Source organism: Thalassophryne amazonica, chromosome 19 (genome assembly GCF_902500255.1).
Source record: "Thalassophryne amazonica chromosome 19, fThaAma1.1, whole genome shotgun sequence".
NCBI classification, from domain to species: Eukaryota; Metazoa; Chordata; class Actinopteri; order Batrachoidiformes; family Batrachoididae; genus Thalassophryne; species Thalassophryne amazonica.
The window spans coordinates 61,838,847-61,861,099 of NC_047121.1; the positions used below are offsets into that span (position 1 = coordinate 61,838,847).

A 22,253-nucleotide genomic window follows, 5' to 3' on the forward strand; every position below is an offset into this window, starting at 1 on the left:
ACCACTTTAATCATACCTTAGATCTTCTTCTGACTTATGGTATGGAAACTGAAGACTTAACAGTATTCCCTGAAAACCCCCTTCTGTCTGATCATTTCTTAATAACATTTACATTTACTCTGATGGACTACCCAGCAGTGGGGAATAAGTTTCATTACAGTAGAAGTCTTTCAGAAAGTGCTGTAACTATGTTTAAGGATATGATTCCTTCTTTATGTTCTCCAATACCATATACCAACACAGGGCAGAGTAGTTACCTAAACTCTGTAAGTGAGATAGATTATCTCGTCAGTAGTTTTATATCCTCATTGAGGACAACTTTGGATGCTGTAGCTCCTCTGAAAAAGAGAGCCTTAAATCAGAAGTGCCTGACTCCATGGTATAACTCACAAACTCGCAGCTTAAAGCAGATAACCTGTAAGTTGGAGAGAAAATGGCGTCTCACTAATTTAAAAGATCTTCACTTAGCCTGGAAAAAGAGTCTGTTGCTCTATAAAAAAGCCCTCCGTAAAGCTAGGACATCTTACTACTCATCACTAATTGAAGAAAATAGGAACAACCCCAGGTTTCTTTTCAGCACTGTAGCCAGGCTGACAAAGAGTCAGAGCTCTATTGAGCCGAGTATTCCTTAAACTTTAACTAGTAATGACTTCATGACTTTCTTTGCTAATAAAATTTTAACTATTAGACAAAAAATTACTCATAACCATCCCAAAGACATATCGCTCTGTTTGGCTGCTTTCAGTGATGCCGGTATTTGGTTAGACTCTTTCTCTCCGATTGTTCTGTCTGAGTTATTTTCATTAGTTACTTCCTCCAAACCATCAACATGTCTATTAGACCCCATTCCTACCAGGCTGCTCAAGGAAGCCCTACCATTAATTAATGCTTCGATCTTAAATATGATCAATCTATCTTTATTAGTTGGCTATGTACCACAGGCTTTTAAGGTAGCAGTAATTAAACCATTACTTAAAAAGCCATCACTTGACCCAGCTATCTTAGCTAATTATAGGCCAATCTCCAACCTTCCTTTTCTCTGAAAAATTCTTGAAAGGGTAGTTATAAAACAGCTAAATGATCATCTGCAGAGGAATGGTCTATTTGAAGAGTTTCAGTCAGGTTTTAGAATTCATCATAGTACAGAAACAGCATTAGTGAAGGTTACAAATGATCTTCTTATGGCCTCAGACAGTGGACTCATCTCTGTGCTTGTTCTGTTAGACCTCAGTGCTGCTTTTGATACTGTTGACCATAAAATTTTATTACAGAGATTAGAGCATGCCATAGGTATTAAAGGCACTGCGCTGCGGTGGTTTGAATCATATTTATCTAATAGATTACAATTTGTTCATGTAAATGGGGAATCTTCTTCAAAGACTAAGGTTAATTATGGAGTTCCACAAGGTTCTGTGCTAGGACCAATTTTATTCACTTTATACATGCTTCCCTTAGGCAGTATTTTTATGTCTCAGTTCTCACCTGTCTGGTCTTCTTCTGGTGTGTGTGTTCAGTGTGGGTGCGAGGGTGTGTGAGTCTGCGTGCAGTTTCCTTCTGTTGGACCCCCCAGGCCGAGGGCACTCTCACATGTTTAAAACATCTTTTTTTCCTCAGCTCTCATCCTCACGCAGCCAGACCCGGACCATCACCTGTTTATTGTTTGTGCTGATCACCAAAACCTTGAGTACCTTAAGTCCGCCATGAGACTGAACCCCAGGCAAGTCAGGTGGTCCCTGTTGTTTGGGAGATTCAACTTCACTCTCAGACCAGAACACAAGAACGGCAAACCACATGCTCTGTCCGATCAGTTTGAAGCTCTGGATCCCCCTTCATGTCATTCAGAAACCGTCCTTGCCCAGTACATGCTCTTGGGGGGCTCTCACCTGGCATATTGACAGAGTCGTCCGGGAGGCTCTGCAATGCCATCCTTATCCTGGAGGGGGACCTCCTGGGCAGCTATTCATGCCACCGGAAGCCAGATCTGAAGTGATTCAGTTTTGTCATTCATCACGGTTCGCCTGCCATCCTGGCATCCATCGGACTCTGGATCTATTCAGTCAGCGCTTCTGGTGGCCCTCTGTCCAGGCAGATGTGCAGGACTTCATTCAAGCTTGCACCATCTGTACCAGGGGCAAAACATCACATCATCTTCCAGCTGGTCCATTACATCTGCTTCCAACTCCGGGACACCCTTGGTCACACATCTGTCTGGACTTACATTTGGACTTTGGATGAAGACCCAGACCCAGCGCTATGCCAACCGGTGATGTGGCCCAGCCCCTGAATACCAACCTGGGCAGGAGGTGTGGCTCTCCTCCAGGACATCCTGCTGCAGAGGGAGTCAGCAAAATTGGCACCTCTCCACATAGGACTGTTCGTGATTGACCGGGTGGTTAACCCAGCTGCCGTCCGTCTTCACTATGCCCCAGTCTTCTACATCCACCCGGGCTTCCATGTCTCCCATCTGATGCCAGTTCATTCAAGCCCTCTCTGTCCTCTGGCACCTCCTCCGCCTCCTGCCCGGATCACTGACAGCCACCCAGCATGAACAATTTCCAAGATCCTGGATGTGCGACTACTTGCTCCACAAGTAGTGTTGGGCGAAATGAAGCGAGGGAAGGCTGTATCGAGCAAAAGGGGGTATGTCAAATGAAGCCCCGCTTCGAGGCCTGTATCAAACCATGTGACTACAGGTAAACGAGGCCTTGTTTCCTGAAACCACGTGACTGCTTCGTTGAGCGAATCGATTCGCTGAAAAGCGCTCGAAAAATGCAGGAAACGTTTGGTGCTCGCCCGGTCCAACGCGTGGAGGAGAGTGATTGACAGGTTCAGTGCCTGCAGCTGGGATGCAATTTTATGGATTGTTTTAAATTGTTGATTATGGATTATGGACTTCTGTTTGTGGTCCACAGCTCATTTCGGCAGCTTTGTCTGTGTGGAACAACCTTGCGTGCTCGACCAAGACTTATGTTCCAGTCACAGAATATTCCGTTTGGATAATTTGCAAACAGTAGTTATCTCTTAGATGCAGCTCTGAACCAATGTTGTTATTTTTGCCTTCAACTGTTTACCATCTTGTGAAATTGATAACATCATGCTTTCCAGAGCTCAGTGTCTGTAACCACTTCCCCTGGGGCAAATCATTCTCCCTTTGATTAAATGTACTGATGGGGAGGGCATGAACCTTAAAGTGTTTACTTCACCATGTCAACAGGATAGGGAACATTTTCTTCCACACCTTCTATGAGGAAGAAGTTGACTTTGTGTTTTGGAACTTGCCACCTATGAGGAAGAAGCTTTGTGTTTGAACTCATCTGTTATAAAGAAAGATTCCTCAGTGGGACACACTCTTTTATGAACTCAGGATTCTTCAGTTGACTCCTGTCACTCTGTGTTTGAACTCACCTTTGATTGATGAAGAGGATATGTCCCTCAGTTGAACACACCTTTTAGGAAGAGAAGATATTCCTTTGTTGATTCTTGTCTTAACATTGATTCTATGTTTGAACTCACCTGTGTCTAATAAAACTGTTGTTGTTGACTCCATCTCTGTGTCTGGGCTGACCTGCAATTGGGGGTTCCCTTAGTTGGTCATATCACCTACCCATAACAGAATGAGCTACTTGGTCTGCTACCACTGTGACGCAAATCCAGGTAACTGCCGCTTTGCTCCATAAAATTTTTTTCAGAAACTGTTAGAGACAGGTAGTTGGAAACCATTCGATAGATTCAGTTGGATATCGGTGAAGATTCTGTCGGCGTCACGCGGATTATGGACTGTTAAAACCTTTTTAAAGACGGCCCACAGCGGCGGAGGGTGAATGACACAACCGACAGGCGTGGAAAAACTCACGCATGCGCACGAAGGTTCAAGCTTGGCTGATGTAATCACACGTGATTCAAATCCATATAGTTTTTGAAAAAATAAAAAGGTACAATACTTTTTGGACAGACCTCGTACGTAGTCCAGTGTTCCTGCGTATTCCATGTCACCTGTTGTTACCTCAAGTTTGTATTCACCCATGGTCACTGAAACATATGTGTACAAAGCAACAAACAAACAAAAAAATATGTTAAAATGGTTATTAGCATTTATAAATTCACAAAAAGTAAATAATGAAACAAATATAACAAATGGATTAAATTAATACTACAACTTCCAATGTTGATGCTGATTCATAATAATAAAAAAACTCAAGGCCTGTGAAAGGCAAAAACGTTCAAGGCTTATCAATTGCCATTTATTTGACATCAATAGAAGGTGTAGAGAGAGGTGTCAAACACCAAAGAAAGTGTGTCGAGTGAGTTGTACAACTTAATCGACACATTTTCTTTAGTGTCAATTGAGTGGTACAAGATGAACACTAAGGAAAAAGAAAAGGACTTGTACCATGCTAGAAAGGATGTGTAGCAAGTTAGGCTGAAGGATGTAAAAGAAAATATGCTGACTTGACAAAAATGTGGTGAGAAGGTGGAGGGAGTACTTTGAGGAGCTGATGAATAACGAAAATGAGAGAGAGTGATGGTTGAATGATTTGGAGAGAGTAAATCAGGAATTTTGACAAATGAGTTAGATATTAGGTGTGGACAGTTATGAAGAGGATGAAGAGTGGAAACATGGCTGGCCCAGTTGACATACATGTGGAGCCATGGAGATGTTTAGGAGAGATGGCAGTGGGAGTTTTTAACCACTTTGTTCATTAAAAATCTTGATAAATGAGAAGATGGTCGAAGAACAGAGGAAAAGTATATTGGTACTGATTTAAGAAAATGTGTCATGTGCAGAACTGCACTAACAACAGTGGGGTAAAGTTGATCAGCCACAGCATGAAGATATGGGCACAATTCACAGAAGGCATTATGAAAAGAAGTGAACATCTGTAAGCCATCATTTGGTTTCATGCTGACAGAGTATTGCCTACGATAGGGTGCCATGAAAAGAGTTGTGGTATTGTTTGAGGACTTCAGGAATGGCAGAGAAGTATGTGAGGGTGGTGCAGGATAGGTTTAAGGATAGTGTCACAGTGGTGATGTGTGCAGTAGGAATGAGAGATGCATTGAAGACTGAAGTGGGATTACATCAAGGATTTGGTTTGAGCACTTTCATGATTGTAAGGTTGACCTGCAGGTTGTCAGACAAGGTCAGACAGTGTGTAGATGATATTGTGTTCATCAGTTATTATGTTTACAGTCTCTGCCTTGTCCACTAGGATGAGACACTTATTTACCATCACAGCGGCATATCAACAACTCCACTACAATTGAACTTGTAGCCAGACTGCCTGATATCTTAACGTGACTTTCGGAACATGATTATTCAGTAGATAGCCTTGTGGATGAGTTAAATTTAGCACTCACAAGCACAGAACCTGGACATGAAGTTGCTGCTGGCTTTCTATCACTCCTCAGTGGAGAGTGTACTGACATACTGTCTGGGTGTGTGGTACGCGTGCTCCCCAGTTTAAGATAGGAAGGGGGTGCAGAGGGTCATAAACACTGTCCAAAAGATCAACGGCTGCCATCTACCCCGCCTGGAAACCATCGCCACAGCTTGCTGCTTGAGGAGAACCAAGGCCATCACAGGAGACCCCACACGCCCTGCCCACCCCCTGTTTGACATGTTGCCCTCTGGGAGATGCTACACGTCATCAAAGTCCCGCACCAGCAGGCTGACAAACAGCTTCATCCCCTGGGCCGTATGTACTGCAAACACACATGGACACACCCACACTCACCCAGTGTTCACATTCACCACCCTAAATGTGCCCCCAATGTTTCACAATCACTGCCCGAAATGTTTACAGTCACTCTTTAAACTGTACTTTTATTTCATTGTTTGCATTCATATTTATATATACATATGCATGAACACACACAAATACACACACAAACGGTCCCTACGCTTAGGTTTCACAGCCTTCTGCATGTTCGGATCAGTTCTTTTTCCAGCTCAGAGAAGGACTCATATGGACAAAAATAAGGTTGGAACTTGTCCATCTTCCTGAGGTTAGAAACTAGTGTTTGTTTTTCTACAATATTTCTCTGAAGATTATTGAGCCGTTTACCGGAGGGGGAGGTTTCTGTCCTCTGTGAGTCTGACACGTTAGGACTCACTCAATTCTGAGGAAAAAATTATGGAATCATGAAAAACAAAAGAACGCTCCAACACATCACTAGTATTTTGTTGCACCACCTCTGGCTTTTATAACAGCTTGCAGTCTCTGAGGCATGGACTTAATGAGTGACAAACAATACTCTTCATCAATCTGGCTCCAGCTTTCTCTGATTGCTGTTGCCAGATCAGCTTTGCAGGTTGGAGCCTTGTCATGGACCTATTTCTTCAACTTCCACCAAAGATTTTCAATTGGATTAAGATCCGGACTATTTGCAGGCCATGACATTGACCCTATGTGTCTTTTTGCAAGGAATGTTTTCACAGTTTTTGCTATATGGCAAGATGCATTATCATCTTGAAAAATGATTTAATCATCCCCAAACATCCTTTCAATTGATGGGATAAGAAAAGTGTCCAAAATAGCAACGTAAACTTGTGCATTTATTGATTATGTAATGACAGCCATCTCCCCAGTGCCTTTACCTGACATGCAGCCCCATATCATCAATGACTGTGGAAATTTACATGTTCTCTTCAGGCAGTCATCTTTATAAATCTCATGGGAACGGCACCAAACAAAAGTTCCAGCATCATCACGTTGCCCAATGCAGATTCGAGATTCATCACTGAATATGACTTTCATCCAGTCATCCACAGTCCACGATTGCTTTTCCTTAGCCCATTGTAACCTTGTTTTTTTCTGTTTAGGTGTTAATGATGGCTTTTGTTTAGCTTTTCCGAATGTAAATCCCATTTCCTTTAGGCGGTTTCTTACAGTTCGGTCACAGATGTTGACTCCAGTTTCCTCCCATTCGTTCCTCATTTGTTTTGTTGTGCATTTTCGATTTTGAGACATATTGCTTTAAGTTTTCTGTCTTGATGCTTTGATGTCTTCCTTGGTCTACCAGTATGTTTGCCTTTAACAACCTTCCCATGTTGTTTGTATTTGGTCCAGAGTTTAGACACAGCTGACTGTGAACAACCAACATCTTTTGCAATATTGCATGATGATTTACCCTCTTTGAAGAGTTTGATAATCCTCTTCTTTGTTTCAATTGACATCTCTCGTGTTGGAGCCATGATTCATGTCAGTCCACTTGGTGCAACAGCTCTCCAAGGTGTGATCACTCCTTTTTAGATGCAGACTAACGAGCAGATCTGATTTGATGCAGGTGTTAGTATTGGGGATGAAAATTTACAGGGTGATTCCATAATTTATTCCTCAGAATTGAGTGAGTCCATATTTTTTCCCCTCTGCTTGGTCTAAAAAAGTAACCGTTACTGACTGCCACAATTTTTTTCCTGATTTCTTATAGTGTTTCTTAAAGCCAGAACGTTGCCATTTGAAATGACCTTAGTTTTGTGTCATGTCTGTGATCTGCTTTTTTTCTACAAAATTAAACAACTGAATGAACATCCTCCGAGGCCGGTGATTCCATAATTATTGCCAGGGGTTGTATATATATGTAAGTAAGTCCCTTCGGCTGCTCCCTTGTTTGCACTCGGGGTCGCCACAGCAAATCCAAGGTGGATCTGCATGTTGAACTGGCACAGGTTTTACGCCGGATGCCCTTCCTGACGCAACTCCACATTACATGGAGAAATGTGGCAGGGGTGGGATTTGAACCCGGAACCTTCTGAACCGAAACCAAGCACATTAACCACTTGGCCACCACCCCTGTGGGAAAAGGAAAAAACAATAAATAAATAAATATATATATATATATATATATATATATATATATATATATATATATAATTATTATTATTATTTTATTATTTTTTTTAATGATATTCACGTTTTGTGAAACCCGAGATCACGTTTTGGGAGATATTTTGTTCAGTATTCACATTTTGCAATGAACAGTTTGCAGATACGGTAATTCACGATTTGCAGCTGATTTATGTTTTGGGGTTAACACCGTGTTTTTAAGTCTGCTTTGTTTGCCGGTTCGTTCTTCTTTGTTCATGTTGATGATTTTGTAAGTACTTAGATCGTCTTTGTTAACACCCCTCCACCCCCACCGAGTTTAGCCATATGTCTGTCTATCATTTAGAATTTTTTCCCTGTCTCCTCCATTTGTTTGACTATTTATTACCTCCTGTCTGTTTGTTGCCATCGTCCGCCCGCATTGTTAGTTTGTTTGACTTTTCACCATTAATTTGTTTGTACTGTTTTCACGTGTGCTGGGAAAAATAAATCACACTTTTTTTTTTTACTTGCATCCTGTTCTGTTTATTGTATGCATTTGTGGGTTTGCTTGGAATCTGCTACTGCAACACATTTCACTTAAATAATTTTTCTATGCCTCATATAACTGAAACACATTCGGATGTTTGGGATTTTTGTGTGTGTCTTCAAATGAATCCAGTATTACTAAAGCAAATCTTTAATAATTACTTACCTCCTGGCTTTAGGTGCAGTTCCTGAGCTAGTCAACAAAGGTGTGGTAGAAGTGAGACTCAGCACGTGTCATCAACACTGTCATCTGAAGAATACCGGCTTTCCGGTTTCGGTGTCTCTGCTGCAGGTTGGAACAGAAAACAGAAGTGGAATCAACATTCCATTTTTCCTTGAAGATTATGAAACGGATACAGTAACATGTACAGAACATTGTTAAAGGGTTATAAATGACAAGAAAGACTCTTTAAATCATTAAATTTGGCCTCTCAGAGAAACTACACACAGGCAAATATTTCAAGTAGTTGGAGATCAAATCTCACCTGTGCTTTCTGACAGACAGCAGTTGAAATTTCATCCATCCATCCATCCATTTACTTCCGCTTATCCTAGGTCGGGTCATTGGGGCAGCAGCTCAAGGAAAGCTGGCCAGACCTCCCAATCCACACACACCTCCCCCAGCTCCTCCGGGGGAACCCCGAGGCGTTCCCAAGACAGCTGAGAGACATAGTCCCTCCAGCGTGTCCTGGGTCTTCCCCGGGGCCTCTTCCCAATGGGACATGCCCGGAACACCTCTCCAGCGAGGCGTCCAGGGGGCATCTGGAAAAGATGCTCGAGCAACCTCTGCTGGCTTCTTTCAACATGGAGGAGCAGCGGCTCGACTCCGAGCTCCTCCTGAGTGACAGAGCTCCTCACCCTATCTCTAAGGGAGCGCCCAGCCACCCAGCAGAGGAAACTCATCTCGGCCGCTTGTACTCGCGATCTTGTTCTTTCGGTCATGAGCCAAATCTCATGACCATAGGTGAGGGTCGGAATGTAGATCGAACGGTAAATCAAGAGCTTTGCCCCCCTGCTCAGCTCTCTCTTCACCACGATGGTCCAATACAGAGACCGCATCACTGCAGACGCTGCACTGATCCGTCTATCGATCTCACGCTCCATCCGTCCCTCACTCGTGAACAAGACCCAGAGATACTTAAACTCCTCCACCTGAGGCAAGGACACCCCACCGACCTAAAGAGGGCAAGGCACCTTTTTCTGGTCGAGAAGCATGGCCTCAGATTTGGAGGTGCTGATCTTCATCCCGGATGCTTCACACTCGGCTGCAAACCGACCCAGTGCACGCCGAAGGTCCTGGTTTGACGAAGCCAACAGGACCACATCATCCGCAAACAGCAGAGATGAGATTCTGTGGTTCCCAAACCAGACCCCCTCTGCACCCTGGCTGCGCCTAGAAATTCTGTCCATAAAGGTAATGAAGAGAACCGGTGACAAAGGCCAGCCCTGCCAGAGGCCAACGTGCACTGGAAACAGGCTGAAATTTCATGTTTTCTTTTATAGAAAATCCTTCTCTCTGCCACTCTTCCTTGAAGGTAAAAGTTACACCATCTTCAGTTTCTCCAATCACACCCTCAGAAGCTTATAACTCCTTCAGAGTCGTCATGAATGTCTTGTTGGCTTCCTTCGTCTCCTTCTTTAACATTCATTCAGTTTTTGGATTCAACTGTTCAAACTACAGCTTGTATTTCTTTGTGACTGATGTAAATGTTGCTCAGTGCATAAGCAGTGACTTGGAAATGTTCATGTATCCATCCCCTGACATGTCTGAAGAACACTGACTGTAAATGTGGTGACTTATAGTTTTAAAAGATTCAAACTTTATATAAGGTTTGTCAAATTATTTGTGACAAGGGAGAGCTGAGATATACAAATGATCATAATTTGTTCATGCAGTATTTTTTTTAGATACCCTACAGATTAAGTCTGAAAGTCTTTGCTACAATAACATTGTGATTTTTTTTTTATGGCAACTACAATCTGGTGTAATACAGAGGTAAAATTACAAAAAAGCTACTGAACAGCTGCTCCTACACAACTTTAAATTGGATTTAAAAAATGTGATTTGAGTTCATTTTAATCTCTTATTCAGGTGCTGTTTTTAAATTTGATTATTTTCTTCGGCCAGTTTGCTTTGAAATAATTCAGAGCTAAATATAAAAATAGTTTTAAATGCCTATGAACAAATGCAGGTTTATTTGGGCAAAAAAAACCAACAAAAAAAAAAAACAGCTTTTTTGTTGTTTTTTTAAATCCTGGCACTTCATGAAATGCATTAATCCTTTTAACACCTGATCTATGCAACTTTACAAATTTGTTTCAGAAAGAGAATCTGTGCTCAAATGCACATTTGTATAAAATCATTAGCAGCAAAAGTGTGTGTGTGTGTGTGTGTGTGTGTGTGTGTGTGTGTGTGTGTGTGTGTGTGTGTGTGTGTGTGTGTGTGTGTGTGTGTGTGTGTGTGTGTGTGTGTGTGTGTGTGTGTGTGTGTGTGACTGAGAGAAATTTTTGATAAAATTATATCTGCAAGAGTAAAAGGGAATGTTTCCAATAAAGACACAAGCCAGAGCTGACATTGCTCCAATTTTCTTTTGGAATGATGATAGAAAGGATAAGGAATGAACACACTGGAGATCATCACAGACTAGATCATTCAAAGACAAGAGAGAGGTAAGATGAGGTGGTTTGGGCAGAGGAGCAACACGGGGTATATAGGGAGAAGGATGCTGAGGATGGAGCAACCTGGCGGAATATGAAGGCCAAAGGGGAGATTTATGGATGCAGGTGGTTGGTGTGACAGAAGAACATGTAGAGGAGAGGATGAGACAGATGATCTTCTGTGGCGCCCCCTAACTGGAGCTGTCAGAAGATAAGGCTGAGTGGATATCTAAACTCTTTCAGTTGGGACAAATGCACACGAGTATGCGGAATACTGTATGTACAATGTTGCAGCAGATTTAAAAATCAGTCTTAATTTGAGATTAGAACGGTTAAATCGTTTCAGTGTGCTCTGACACATCAGAACAGGATGGGGATGTGAGCTGATACACTGTTACACAATCCAGCTGTTTCTTATGTGGGCCAAGGATGTAATAAAATCATTCACATTTATTTGTTTGTCTGTCTGAACTATCTGTCTGTTATCAGGATTACATCAAAACTACTGTACAGATTTTGATTAAATTTTCACCACAGATACATATTAGGCCATGGAAGACTCCTTTAAATGTTGGAGGCGATCCAGATTTTGGATCAAGATTTCACTTTATATAAGCTTTGAAGGATTACATCAAAACTACTTAATGGATTCTCACCAAATTTGCACCACAGATAGCTATTAGGACATGGATGACGCCACTGAATTTTGGCAGTGATCCGGATCTGGATTCTCAATTAAGATTTCATTTTATATAGGCTTTGAAGGTTTACATCAAAACTACTTAGCATATTCTCACCAAGATTTTACCACAGATAGATATTAGGACATGGAGGACTCCACTGAATTTTGGAGCTGATCCAGATCTCTGATTGCTTTTCTTTTGTCCCGTTTTAGATGTTTAACCACAAGATGGCGCTGCAGCAGCGGTGGTGTCCAAGTGGTTCGAGTGCATGGTTTCACTGCGGAAGGTTCCCGGTTCAAACCCCACCTCTGCCACATTTCTGCATATAATGTGAAATGCATCAGGAAGGGAATGTGTTGTAAAACATACCAATTCAACAGGCAGATCCATCTTGAATCTGCTGTGTTGACCCAGAGTGGAAAAATAAGGGAACAGCCTAAGGTTTTTTTTTTTTTTTTTTTAACCACAATATGGCGGTGCAATACAATTTGAAGTCTGATTCAGAGTGGAGCTCAGTGTTCTTGCAAAGACTTTGCGTCCATCTGTGCTCAGCATAAATCCAGTCCTATTGCTGCCAGTCTTCAAATTCTCAAGGAACATTCTTGGTACATAGACTTTGAACAGGTTCAGAGATGACTAATCTTGACCTATTTTAAGAGGTTAAAAAGTCACATTCTGTGACTTTTCTGTGTCACATCTAAGTGGCGGGGGTGACAGCCAGACAGAGTAGAGTGGCACCGTGACGTCAGTGGCAGATCTCTGTAAAACTGCTTCATTTATGTCTTTATATAATAATGATGACTAATGACTTGGATTTATAGAGCGCCTTTCAAGATACCCAAAGTGCATCACAATTTGCATTGTTCATTCACTCGCATATTCACACATTGTGGGTGGTAAGCTACTGGTGTAGCCACAACTGCCCTGGGGCAACCTGCAGTTGTGACTGGCATTTTGTGCCATCGGCCCCTACAACCACCACTCATTCATTCATTCATTCATTCATTCAATGGCAAGGTCAACTTATTGGGAGCCTGGATTTGAACTGCCGACCCTTCTGTCAACCTTTCAGTCATAGGACGACCCACTCTATCAACTGAGCTATTGCCGCCCCTGTATAACATGCTTCTCATATCCTGTAAAAGCTTGTGAGAAATAAACACTTCTAAAACTTTAAACTGTTTGGAACCTAATAACACCTCTGTAGTGATTTACAAGACATTTCGCCAATGTTAGCATGACGGCGTCACAGGCTAGCTGCAAACCATTTTGTTTGTTTGTAAATATAACCTCTTTGTCACATATTATGTAAAAGTTAGCAAGAAATAAACACTTCAAAAACTGAAACCACTGTTTTTGTAACCTGATAACACCTCTGGAGTGATTTACAAGACATTTTGTGATCGTCAGCATGCATGCTAATGTCCGCTAACTCAAAGCTAATTCCGTTCTTGTCAAAAGGTCAAACGTAAATATTGTTTATGATTGATTGATAGAGGGGCTTTGTTGAACATGTACACATTGTAACTGCATTGACTTGCCAAATTTATGTAAAAAGAGATTTAAAAAACAAAAATGCAATTACAATAAATGGCTTTTTATGCTTTTATTCACTGAGAAAAAGGAGAAGCATTCATTCAATATTGATTCAAACATTAGGCAGGTGGCACTGAACATGGTAAATAGATTTACATGTTCTGACTGGTTGAAGAGTCTGGGGAAACCAACCTTTTACACGTGGATGGAAAAACTAAATATTCCTGATTTAATCCCGTTAATATGATGCACCTGTGCTGCTGTAACAAACTGATCAAATATCACCATTGTTTCAAACCACCCACTCCACCAGGTGAGTTCACTGATTAACATCACTTTGAGCTGATGGAATCAGTTGATGACAAACACTGTGGTAATAGTCATGACCCTGCAGGAGTGGAGAAAGAACTGGCAAATGCCATGTCCGGGTTCCAGTTTTTAAGAAAAAGGGTGATGTGCAGAGCTGCAGTCACTAAACCCATAAAGTTGATCTGCCACAGCATAAAGTTATGGGAAGGAGCTGTGTAAACTAGGCTTAGACAAGAGGTGAAGGTACATCATGGTAGGCTGGTATCATGCAGAAGAAAGCACAGTACAGATGCAACAGTTGCTCTGAGGTCTGATGGAGTTCCATTGTGGGTTTGTTGATTTAGAGAAAGCTTATGACCTGGTGCAATTAGAGTTGTGGTAGAGAAGCATGTGTGGATGGTGCAGGATATGTACAAGGACAGTGTCATAGTGGTGAGATGCACAGTAGGAGGGGCAGACTGGTTCAAGGTGGGATTACATCAAGGACAGACTCTGAACATTTACTTATTTGCAGTGATTATGGAACAGGTTAACAGAAGAGCTCAGATGAGCGTCTCCATGGACTATAACATTGACAGATAATGTGGTCTGGGGAAGAGCAAGCACTGGTCTGATTGTCACAAAAAATTAAAACATGTAAAAAGACTTCTGTTCTGCTGACACTGTAAAATAAAAAATGGTTGGCTAAGATACAAAAACTGTTCAAAATAAATTCGAAATAAAAATATTGTGAGTATGTAAATGTTTTGATTTTGCTTCTAAATATATTAACTTTTCTCAGGTGTTTGCTGTCATCTCAGGCACTTTACGAAAGATAGCCTTCCGTAAAGTTTACATTGATACGCTATTCTCTATGTTAGCGGGATTGAGATATGTGTACGGCACCACAAGCTCACTGTTTCGTCTCACAATAGTTTCGCTGAGGATGGATAGCGCTGCTGCAAATTCCTTGATTAGCTGTTTGGGCACAGCCTCATCAAAGCGCTCTGTCGGATAGGACCCGAGGGGAACCTGCCAAAATTAAAGATTAGAACATGATTATTATCATTTTGCTCAACGACTCTCGCAGTCAACTGTGCTTAAAGACGGATGCCTGGATATGTTACTGACAATGTCGGTGTATTTGGCTGAAAGCTGCCACACCATTGATACAAAGCGGACTGTCTCGCCAACATTTGGGAGGGTCTCCAAAATGGTCTTCATGTTGGACTGCCCCTTAGTGGTTGGGGGAGCTTTACGCAGCAGGAGTGAGCAATTGGGCGGCCAAGAGTAGTAGTCAAACTAGATGTCGGAAAAGGTTCTCAAAAGGTCACTCCAAAGACTTTTAAAATTTTAAAATGTTGACTCTTTCTAAATATTGCAAAAGTGTTTGATCCGTTACTGATTTTATTTAATTAACTCACCCATTTTCTTCTAAACTGTCTCACCTGCCCACTGTTGACTGCAGCATGTTGAGCCGAAGCTGTAAAGATCACCATGGTGATGAACTTGGTCAAATCTTCAACAGTATGAAAGGATGCAGGAACACCTGTTGACAGCACCAACAAAAGCAGTGAAGTTAACATTCTGTAACAAAAACTTATAAGTCAAGTCTGTGGATGTGTTGCTCATAATGATTAAAAAAAAAAACACCCAATGCAAAACTAAAAATATGTCAATATTTTGGTTACAGCACACCACATTAGGCTCCGTGTCTGTGTGTATGTGATTTTGTTGGTGGAAAAGGTGTGAAAGACTGACTATAAATCCTTCATCCCTGCTGTTTTTGTTTTCAGTGGAGAGGGGAGAAAAGCCTGGGTGGGGGATTTATTTCTATGAGAACAATAAGTGGCTAACGGCCACCTTATAATGTAAGTAAGTCCTTTTGGCTTCTCTTTTGTTTTCACTCTGGGTCAACAAATATGAGGTGGATCTGCATGTTGATTTGGTACAGGTTTTATACATTTCATTGAGGATGGGCAGGTGTGGCCTTGAACCAAGAACCTTGGACGCTGGAAGCACACTTAATCATTTGGCCACTGCACCTGCAAGGAGCTTAAAATATATTTTATATTTTAAATTTCCCGGATATAGCTAAGCCCCGATTGTCAAACAGACACAGGCCCTTAGAATATATTAAAGTATAGTATATAGTATAGTATAGTAAAGTATAGTATATATTAAATAATTCAACAACTTTTTTTACATGGGCTGTTTTAATTTGAACCAAGAAGATTTGGGGAAAATGTCTCAAATTTTGCCCCGCTTTCTTTTCATTTTGATGCTTTATATTCATAGAAAAAAATAAAAATAAATGTAGCTTAATTTGAACACAGCCATAAACATATCCATGATGTCAGTGCTTTTATTACAATCAGAGCATGTTTACTGTAAATACCTGAAGCTTTGTTTCCGGAGAAGCCGTGCGTGAATATCTCACTGATCCATTCCTGAAGTTCAGAGTCTCTGCACACCTCAGAGTCTGAGGGATAATAATACTCCACTACTCCCTGAACAAAGCTGGTAAAGCACAACACAAAATATAATTATCACATTCTGTAAGCAGGATGGTTAGAAAAAGAAAAGCTATATTGTAATAATATCAAAATCATGTCTTATGTTTGGGATCAAAACCTGTTGATGATGCTCCACAGCTTCAGTCCATCGTCTCTGTAATAGAAGTTTGGGACGGACTCCAGTCCTCGTGCAGTGATGTTCTCTGGCAGACAGAGGGTGCTGTAGGTCATTTCAGAGAGTGCCCTCCGCTGGAGTTCCAACAGCCCCTCAAATCCAAGTGAACTCTAATCATAGATAAAGACGATGCTTGGAATCAAAGTGTGCAGATTATACTGAAAAACCCAACCCGGTTTTTTAATAATTTGAAATATTTAAGGTAAATCAATTTTTTACAACCTCAGTCATCAATTAAGCCTTAGGTGCTACTTACCTTTGACATTTGCTTCATTTGTGCAATATATATATATATATATATATATATATATATTTATTTTTTGTTTATTTTTTTTTTGATAAGTTGGGCCCCTTCACACATATTGCGAATTTGGTTGATTTGCATAGAAAGTGCGCATAAAGCAGGAATCGTGTGCAAAACGTGTAATTTTGTAGCTGCCTCCAATGCCTCATACACCTGTTGCTACAACTATTTGCGCACACCAGCGGCTGAAAGACAGAGTGTGTGCTGTGCGAGCCCATTAATGGTAAAGTTTCCATCTGGTAATCAGAGTGTGTGTGTTTGAATCCCACGGCATTTTTTTCATTTTATTTAACCAGGGCTATTTAATGGCCCCTTCATGACTGTATGTCTGTGACCATGGGTCATCTACAGAGGAACAGACAGATCATATTTGTGTTGCCCGCTTGATAAATGCAGTGTTTTTATATGGTGTGTAGGTTTATTTAATTTTAAATACGTCCATCTCCTTCCTCATATCAGGCAGGTTCCCACAACTTTCATAGGACTGCAATTGCAGCTCACTGGTAAAGTTTCTGACTGGCAATCAGAGCTTTTGGAAGGGGCAGGTTCGAGTCCCGTGGGTGGCATGTAATTTTTTTTATTATTATTTTCTGCTGTGACAACCTGCTGTGTTCCCGTGTGCACAAAACTGTGGGACCTTATATGTACACAGGTGTGTGCCTTTCCAAATCATGTCTATTCAACTGGATTAACCCCAGGTGGACTCCAATTAAGCTGTAGAAACATCAGTGGAAACAGGACGCATCTGAGCTCAATTTTGAGCTTCATGGCAAAGACTGTGAATATTTATGTTCATGTGATTTTTTTTATAAATATATATAATTTTGTAAAAATCTTTAAAAAAAAACTTTTTTCATTGTTATTATGGGATAAGGTGTTTAGAATTTTGAGGAAAAACACGAATTTCATCTATTTTGTAATAATGCTTTAACATAAAAAATGTAAAAAAAAAGTGAATTGCTGTGAATACTTTCTGCATGTGCTGTACCTCAGTGCTGAGGCCACCAGCAGCCGGATGGCTGCTTTTGGGAGGGTTGTACCGGGTGTCTACCTGAGAGGTTTGTTTCAGGATCCAAAACCCTTCCACAAATTGGTGCATGCATCCACACGTGTTCCCTGAACCAACCTGGGTCCAGGTTAAATTAATCTCTATGATCTCGACCCACATCCATCTCTTGGAAGAATAAGCTTCATTTAATTTGGATGAAGAGAAGCGGATTTCAGTGGGCAGCTCGGATTCATCTTTGAAATCAATAAAGTGTGGTAGTCCCTGATTGCTTTCTTCCCATCTGAAAAATAAGTAGAAAAATGTAAAAAGTAGAAAAATGATTTAAACCACATCAGATACACATGCACGTAAAAATGTACCTGTACAAAGTCTTTTTGAATGCCAGCTCTTTGTCACGATGGTCAATCAGCAGAGGGTTCTCCTCCTCAAACACCTTCACGGCTGTGGTAGAAAAAAAAAACACTTCAAATTATCTTACGATTTAAACTTGTAGTATTACTGACATCTTTCAGTGTTAATCATTGCCAGTGTTGAAGACCTTTGCCTCCTCTCAGCTCAACAACCTTGACACCCATCTATGACAGGGGAACAGCATGACCTCATCCTCTGGTGTCATCACCACTACTTTGGAGCAGAACCACTGATCTTCAGGAAGAACAAAAAATGGATCTTTCTCCAGTTTAAGCAAGAGAAGTTTCCCCAGAGATGAATCGGCTTTCACAGTGTACGTCCCTGTCTGCAAAACAGAGAGACAGTTACAGAACATAAAATGTGTTTCAACATGTCTTTGGTATTTACTCAAGGCAACGTATGTACAATACTGAAATACAGGATTATCTACCAGGCATGGGCAACGACAGCCAAGATGGTGCAGGATTTCCTTGGTGTGGTTGGTATGTTTACTCTTGAGCTTCTCCCCCTCAACTCAAACACCTGGGCCCGTATGCATGAAGCAGCCTAAGGCTAAAAATAGCTCCTTGTGACATTATTCTAAGAAAAATCTTCAAATTTCTCGAATTCTTAGATATTTCTTAGAATTTTCCCTTGGTAAGATGAAAGTTGTTCGCAAAGCACCTTTGGCCTTAAGAGAGCTCCTAAGGTGCCAAATTGGTAAGCGTAGTGAGGAGGACTTTTAAGAAGCCTAAGGGTGCTGGTGGAAAAGACAGAGAGGAAGCAGAGATAATCTCCATATGGAGGATGACAGTGATTCAGTAACACGCTACCGCCTTGATCAACATAACTATTTTATGTTAATTTACTGTCTTAATGTATTTATAAATTCTTTAGGTTCTTGTTATCATATACATACATTCATATTTTTTTTATTATTATTATCAGTATTATGATTTTTTTTATTTTATTGTTACTTCTATTTTTTCATTTGATTTTTAAATGGACAACAGTGGAAATAAGTGTTTTCACTTTCTTGTGTCATGCATGCAATTTTAACATATTTACAATTATATTATGTACTTACATTGAATTTATTAATAAAATCATGCAGCCACACATACTTTTAATATGAAGATAATCGGCATGTATATATGAGATATTTTGTGGTGAGCTGCATGAAATAATGAAAGACAAGCGCAAGCTTTTGTCTTTTTGGCACTCTGCCACTAGGAGGCACACTTATTTTATATTTAAAACAACACAGGGAGGGCATCAAACACGATCCACTTTTCACTTATCGTGAGAACATGGTGACACTTAACTCACTAAACCAATTAAACTACAAAAACACAATAAATCAACAACACTAACAACACTGTTAAACTAACATGAACCACAATAACAACATTTAAAACCCCCAAACCCAGAAATCCCATAATGCATTGCAGCACAAGAATTTACAGGTTTAGCGACCAGCCCGGCGATCGCTCCAGATTAATTATGCTGAGTATCATCATCATGACATTATTTTATTTTCACGATTACGCATTTCTTAATGCAGTTATATGATCGGTTGATTTTACTGTTCATTCATATAAAAGCACAGAGTGCATTTATTTTTTTTTATTTCCATTATTTCCCATTATTGTTTAACTCTGTTCGCACAACTTGTCCAGAAGTTCCAATCAGGGTGACATACATAGTCCAGTGTTCCTGCGTATTCCATGTCACCTGTTGTCACCTCAAGTTTGTACTCGGCCATGGTCACTGCAAAATCTGTGTACAAAATAACCAAAACAAAAGTTTTAAATAATTATTTGCATTTATAAATTCAAAGTAATAAAACAAATTTAACAAATGGATTAAATTAATACTACAACTGTTAATGTTGTTGATGATGATGGTGATGATGATGATTAATAATATAAAAACTAATAAGGCCTGTGAGAGGCAAATAAGGTTGAGGCTTATCAAATGGCATTTATTTGACATCAATACAATTATAAAGAGGCATCAACATGAAAGAAAATGTAACCGATTTTGTTGTACAAGAAGATGAACGCTAAGGAAAAAGGAAAAGAACTTGTACCATCTGGCCAATTAGAGGGCTCATGCTGGAAAGGATGTGTAGCAGTTTAGGCTGAAGGATGTAAATAAAATGTGGCTGATGTGACAAAAGTGTGGTGAGAAGGTGGAGGGAGTACTTTGAGGAGCTTAGAAAATGAGAGAGAGTGATTGTTGAATGAGTTGTTTCATTAATTGCATTATTTTGAAGTCATCTGGTTTGTTTAGTCTCTGTTTATGAGTAGTTTATTTTGGCTCATCTCATTTGTGATTTCAGTTATGCTTTTATGTCCAGTTTTGTTTTCATTTCTCATGTTCATGCTCTGTCCTAGTTATAGTTGTATTTTAATCTGTCCATGGTTTCTGATTTTGCCTCATCTTCTTTGTTTGCCCCTGCACCAGCTCTTGTGTATTTGTCTGTCACTATGACTCTTTTTGCTCTGTGTTTTCATCCACTTCCACTCTTGCACCTGCTCACGTGTCTTTGTCTCTTTCATCATTCCACTCTGTTTTCCTGCCTTCACTGTCTTGCCCCATGCATATCTTTGTTCACTAGCCACGCCCCCTTCCAGACCTTTCACTGACAACTGCGTCTTGTTTCACTAATTGCACCACCAGTTATTTAAGCCCTCACAGTCTCACAGCTCACCCATCAGATTGTTGTCTTTGTACTTTCCAGCCCTGCTCCTTGTTTTGTTCTTGCCTGTATGTATTTTGACTCTGCCTTGTTTTTGACCTTGACTTTGCCTTTCCTCTGATAGCTCTTACACCGTGTTTTTTTGACTTGTGCCTGTTTTATTGTACCACGTCTCAGCCTCATGTCCTTTTGCTAACTTTGCTTCACTGCTGGACCACCCGTGTACCAAACCCCTGCCTGTTATTAAACCATTTGAACTTTAGTAGTCTTGCGAGCTTGGCATTTGTGTCCCTCTGGTTTGTGCCACGCCTGATAGCTGTGTGGTTGGGGTCATTGTCATGCTGGAAGACCCAGCCACGACCCATATTCAATGCTCTTATTAAGGGAAGGAGGTTGTTTGCCAAAATCTCACGATACATGACCCCATCCATCCTCCCTTCAATTCAGTGCAGTCATCCTGTCCCCTTTGCAGAAAAAACACCTTCAAAAATGACGTTTGCACCCCCATGCTTCACGGTTGGGACAGTGTTCTTGGGGTTGTTCTCATCCTCCAAACACGACGAGTGGAGTTGATACCCAAACACTCTATTTTGGTCTCATCTGACCACATGACCTTCTCCCATTCCTCCTCTGGATCATCCAGATGGTCATTGGTGAACTTCAAATGGGCCTGGACATGTGCTGCCTTGAGCAGGGGGACCTTGCTGCCCCTGCAGGATTTTAAACCATGACAGCATTGTGTGTTATGAAGTTAATCTTTGCAACTGTGGGCCCAGCTGTCTTCAGGTCAGTGGGCCAGGTTCTCTGTGTAGTTCTAGGGCTTCCTCAAAACCATCCCTTACCCCACGAGGATAGATCTTGCATGGAGCCCCAGACAGAGGAAGACTGACAATTATCTTGTGTTCTTCCATTGCCTTTTCACCAAGCTGCTTGCCTATTGTCCTGTAGCCCATCCCAGCCTTGTGCAGGTCTACAGTTTTGTCCCTGGTGTCCTTAGACAGCTCTTTAGTCTTGGCTGTGGTGGATAGGTTGGAGTGTTATTGACTGAGTGTGTGGACAGGTGTCTTTTACACAGGTAACAAATTCAAACAGGTGCAGTTATTACAAGTAAAGATTGCAGAATAGAAGTTGTTTTTTTGGGGGGGGGGGGGGGGGTTTGCATTCTGTCTCTCACAGTTAAAGTGTCCCTACAATAAAATTAGAGACCTCTCCATTCTTTGTAGGTGGAAAAACTTTAAAAATCGACAGTCGATCAAATATTTATTTACCTCACTGTACATATTTTCTCAGACAAAAGCACTCTTTAACAAAAGTATTTTCTGTTTTAATTCATCACTATATGGTTAATTTAATGCAATAAAATGAGATTTAAAGGGTTGAGGTTGAGTGTCTTTGAGACAGTTTTAAGACATGTTCCCATAGTTAGACTTTTCTATACTTTTGATATGTTACAGTACTTGAAATTTTGCACAAGATGCAACAATCAGGAAAATGATTGCAATTTGTGGCAGGTTGACCCCCATTTTGCAATATATTTACTGGACTATATGGTGAGTTCTTGATGTCTTGATCAGAAAAATCGCTTGTAAAACATTTCAGTGGCAAATATTTTTCTTTAAATAATTCATCATTAGGT

At 40.8% G+C, this 22,253-nt stretch overlaps 2 protein-coding genes across 2 annotated transcripts in view; both read right to left on the minus strand.

The window, feature by feature from the left end:
• LOC117531965 (arachidonate 15-lipoxygenase B-like) overlaps positions 1-18,254 on the minus strand; it is a 30,867-nt gene extending 12,613 nt beyond the window's left edge. Inside the window, exons 1-3 of the mRNA XM_034195152.1 lie at positions 18,062-18,254; positions 17,883-17,964; positions 17,681-17,803 (exon numbers count right to left, since the gene is read on the minus strand). The gene's annotated coding sequence lies outside the window, so the exon portion shown is untranslated. The remainder of the gene's footprint in view (positions 1-17,680; positions 17,804-17,882; positions 17,965-18,061) is intronic.
• Positions 14,290-16,314, minus strand: LOC117531966 (hydroperoxide isomerase ALOXE3-like). Its single transcript, XM_034195155.1, has 5 exons — positions 16,154-16,314; positions 15,918-16,039; positions 14,968-15,068; positions 14,651-14,821; positions 14,290-14,551 (listed from the first exon to the last, which is right to left on the minus strand). Exons 1-5 carry the CDS (start codon positions 16,264-16,266, stop codon positions 14,372-14,374), a joined length of 687 nt encoding a protein of 228 aa, XP_034051046.1. The 5' UTR covers positions 16,267-16,314; the 3' UTR covers positions 14,290-14,371.
• Positions 18,255-22,253: the final 3,999 nt, after the last annotated feature.

What these genes read in the sequence shown, in the direction of transcription:
- LOC117531966 (XM_034195155.1), bottom strand. Translation starts at nt 16,266, where the DNA reads ATGACCTACAGCACCCTCTGTCTGCCAGAGAACATCACTGCACGAGGA. An exon ending in CTCCGGAAACAAAGCTTCAG is followed by an intron (nt 15,069 to 15,917) that starts GTATTTACAGTA and finishes TGCTGTCAACAG; the next exon opens with GTGTTCCTGCATCCTTTCAT. An exon ending in CTGCAGTCAACAGTGGGCAG is followed by an intron (nt 14,822 to 14,967) that starts GTGAGACAGTTT and finishes TCCGACATCTAG; the next exon opens with TTTGACTACTACTCTTGGCC.